Below are 3,529 nucleotides of genomic sequence, written 5' to 3' on the forward strand. Positions count from 1 at the left end.
ATTGATTTAATATTTTTGAGACAGAGTCTAGCTGTTGTTGCCCAGGCTGGAGTGCAGAGGCGCCATCTCAGCTCACTGCAACTTCTGCCTCCCAGATTCAAGCGATTCTCCTGCCTCAACCTCCTGAGTAGCAAATCCCTCCAATCTTCAAGTCTAATTAAAAATAATGAAACAAATAAAATAAGATTAGAAGTGGACTATCCTTTGGATGCTGGATAAGAAGAAAAAAAGTAGATGTTTATCTCAGAATGATTCTAATCTAGATGAAAGGGAAAACCACCTGAAGATTTATATCTATTCTTTACTAGGATAATGAAAAAGTGGGAGCCCAAGAGAGAAAAAATGTTCACAATAAATATTTTACTTTGATTTGGAGTCTTCACTGTGCTGTATCCCTCTGAGGGTATAAAGAGAGGTAACAGTATGGTTCAGGCATGTTGGATTGGGTAAATAAATAATGCTCCCTTCATTTTTATAAACACAGCAACTAAAAATATGTATCATGAGTAATTTTTACAAATATTATAATTGGTTACATATGAAAGTGTTTAAAAATATTTAAAAACATTTCTTCAAAATTATTAACATTGTTTGGTTACTTAATAGGTGTGTGGTAATGTTCACTAACCAATGGCACCTTCTTCAAGTCATCTATTTTCATACTGATTGGAATTCCGGGTCTTGAATCAGTGCAGCCTGGACTGGAATTCCATTCTTCATGTCTTTTATCTTGTCTGCTGTTGGAAATGTCCTACTCATCACTATCATCCACACTGAGTGTGGTATCCATGAGCCCATGTATATCTTTTTAGCTGTGTTGGCAGCTACTGACCTACGCCTGACCTTATGCATTACTCCGAAAATGCTCATGATCTTTTGGCTGCAATCAAGGGAGATTTACTTTGACCCCTGTCTAATTCAAATGTATTTTACTCACACTTTCCAGTGCATGGAGTCTGGCATTCTCCTGGCCATGGCTTTTGACTGATATGTGGCTAACTGTGTACCCCTGAGACACTCTGCTATCCTCACTATGAAGGTGCTCATCAGCATCATTATGGTGGTGACCATTCCAGCATCTGTTATCATCATCATGTGTCCACTTCTAATTAAGTTGTGCCTGAAGCATTTCCATGCCGCAGCCATCTCTCATTCCTACTGTGAGCACATGGCTGTGGTAAAGCTGGCTGCAGAAAATGTCAGAGCCGATAAAGCTTATGGACTGCTTGCGGGTTTCTCAGTCCTTGGATTTGATGTGATCTTCATTTTCTTGTCCTATGCCTTTATCTTCCAGGCTGTCTTCAAATTGCCACAGAAGGAGGCATGATTCAAGGCATTCAACACATGCACAACTCACATCTTTGTCTTTCTCCAGTTCTATATTCTCACATTTTTAATATCTTTTATACACAGGTTTGGCTTCAGTGTTGCTCCTTATGTACACATTCTTCTGTCCAACTTTTACCTGCTTGTTCCACCCCTGCTTAACCCTATTGTCTATGGAGTGAAGACCAAACAGATCCGAGAGGGAGCTATCAAAATGTTCACTCACAAAGGTTGATTTACAGGCAATCCAACCCATCATTCACTGTTCCTAATAATATACCAAGTAATTCTTGTCATGCAGAGTTGTACTTTAAGAATCTTTGTATTATTTTAGTTTACACAGGATAAGTGCAAATTTTATTCCTTTACCATTTGCAGAATCTCTTGATATGAAATTCATTTACAAAACAATTATCTAGTGAAATCTCAAAATTGACTTTTGTCAGCCATATCCACACCCTCAAGAAGTAAAGAAATAAGAGACCTTACCTTGAGGTGAAAGTATGGACCACATGCTCATGAATCTGCTTGGTTCTCACACCATAGATAATAGGATTGAGGGCAGGTGGAATGACCACATAGAGGTTGGCAACAGTAATGTGGACATAATGGGGAATTTTTTTGCCAAATCGATGGGTGAAGAAGGAGAAGAGAGAGGGTGTATAGAAAACACACATCACCCCAACATGTGAGCCACACGTGCTCAGTGCTTTATGACAAGCTTCTTGAGATGGGAGGTGCAAAACAGCTTGGAGAATGCAGGTATAGGAGATTCCAACAAGTGTCACATCCAAAATAAGAAAAGAAGCCACAAAAAGCCCATAAATCATATTGAGGTGAATGCTAGCACAGGCCGACTTACAATGCCCGTGTGCTTACAGCAGGTGTGGGCAATAATCCGAGCCTCACAGAACGGCAGATGATGGTTTAGGTAGACAATGGGCAACATGAGCAGGACTGGGTGCAATATAATGCCCACACCAATGCCTGCCAACACTCGGGGTGTCAGAATAGAGGTATAGTGGAGTGGTGTACAGATGGCTACATAGCCGTCAAAGACCATTGCCAGTAGCACAGTGGACTCCATTCCTGTGAAGGTGTGTATCAGAAACATCTGGACTACACAGGCTCCAAAGCCAATTTTATGTGCATCAAACCAGAAGATACCTAACATACGAGGCACTGAGGATGTTGAGAGGGCTAGGTCTATGGCTGATAAGATGGCTAGAAAGTAGAACATAGGGTCCCAAAGAGTACGCTCAGACCAGATTGTCAGTAGATTTGTAGCACTGCCCAGCAGAGCCATTAAGTAAACAGAGCAAAAGGGCAGGGAAATCCAGCCATGGAAAGCCTCAAGTCCTGGGATGCCTGTCAGAAAAAAGGTATCTGGGTAGAAAATGGTGGTGTTGGTGTGGAACATCTTGCCATTAATGACAAAAGCAGTAGCTGACCACCCGTAGAAGGAAAATTTAAATTTGTAAATGTTTAGCTCAAAACCTCTCCAATAAGCTTAATTTTATGTCTAGTTTTATTATTAGAAAGCTAATGCCAAAGCTGGAGTACAAAGTCAGATCTAGACACGGACTGAGCATTCTTCGACTGGAAGACAAATTAGCTTTAAGACTCAGAGGGAGACCTGAGTCTTCCTCTGAGGTTCTGGACAATAATTTACTTATTTGTTCAAACCCCATACAAAACCTGGAATGAATTTCAAAAATGAAGGTTATGTTACAGTGAGATGTCAGTCTTTTTTGAAGACAAAGCAGACCTTAATTATACAGGTCAACGTACAAAATCACAGAAAGACAGACACTGATACCTGCCCACCAAACATGACAATATATACAAAAACCTGAGGGTAACTAGCCATGAAGAGTGACAGAAAATCTAGCAGAACTCTTAAACCGGCTTATTTGGTATCAGTAATTTCCATGGTGCATATTTAGAAAACCATACCCAAAATAAAAACTTATGCTTTATTAATTTGCTCTTTATATGTTTATTCCTATACCCCATAGACACACTGTATTATGTCATACTTTAGATGTGAAAATAGTTGCACAAAGGTGAAAAACACTGCAGCTGGAAATCACACCCAGAAGAGAAATGTGTGTTTTTGCCAGTAGTCTTCTGGTGAGAATATAATTTATAAATAAGACCAACTTTTCTACTGGCTGATAAATTCCCAGGAATATTAATTGTA

The 3,529-nt window shown here is 39.7% G+C and overlaps 1 protein-coding gene across 1 annotated transcript; it reads right to left on the minus strand.

Annotated features, from left to right (window-relative positions):
• Window positions 1–1,811: 1,811 nt before the first annotated feature.
• LOC105533013 (olfactory receptor 52J3-like) lies at window positions 1,812–2,746 on the minus strand. The gene is given in 2 exon segments (XM_011971349.1): window positions 1,812–2,188; window positions 2,191–2,746. Coding segments are annotated over 2 exon segments (933 nt in total).
• Window positions 2,747–3,529: the final 783 nt, after the last annotated feature.

This window comes from Mandrillus leucophaeus, unplaced genomic scaffold, assembly GCF_000951045.1.
Source record: "Mandrillus leucophaeus isolate KB7577 unplaced genomic scaffold, Mleu.le_1.0 Scaffold1212, whole genome shotgun sequence".
In the NCBI taxonomy this organism is placed as follows: domain Eukaryota; kingdom Metazoa; phylum Chordata; class Mammalia; order Primates; family Cercopithecidae; genus Mandrillus; species Mandrillus leucophaeus.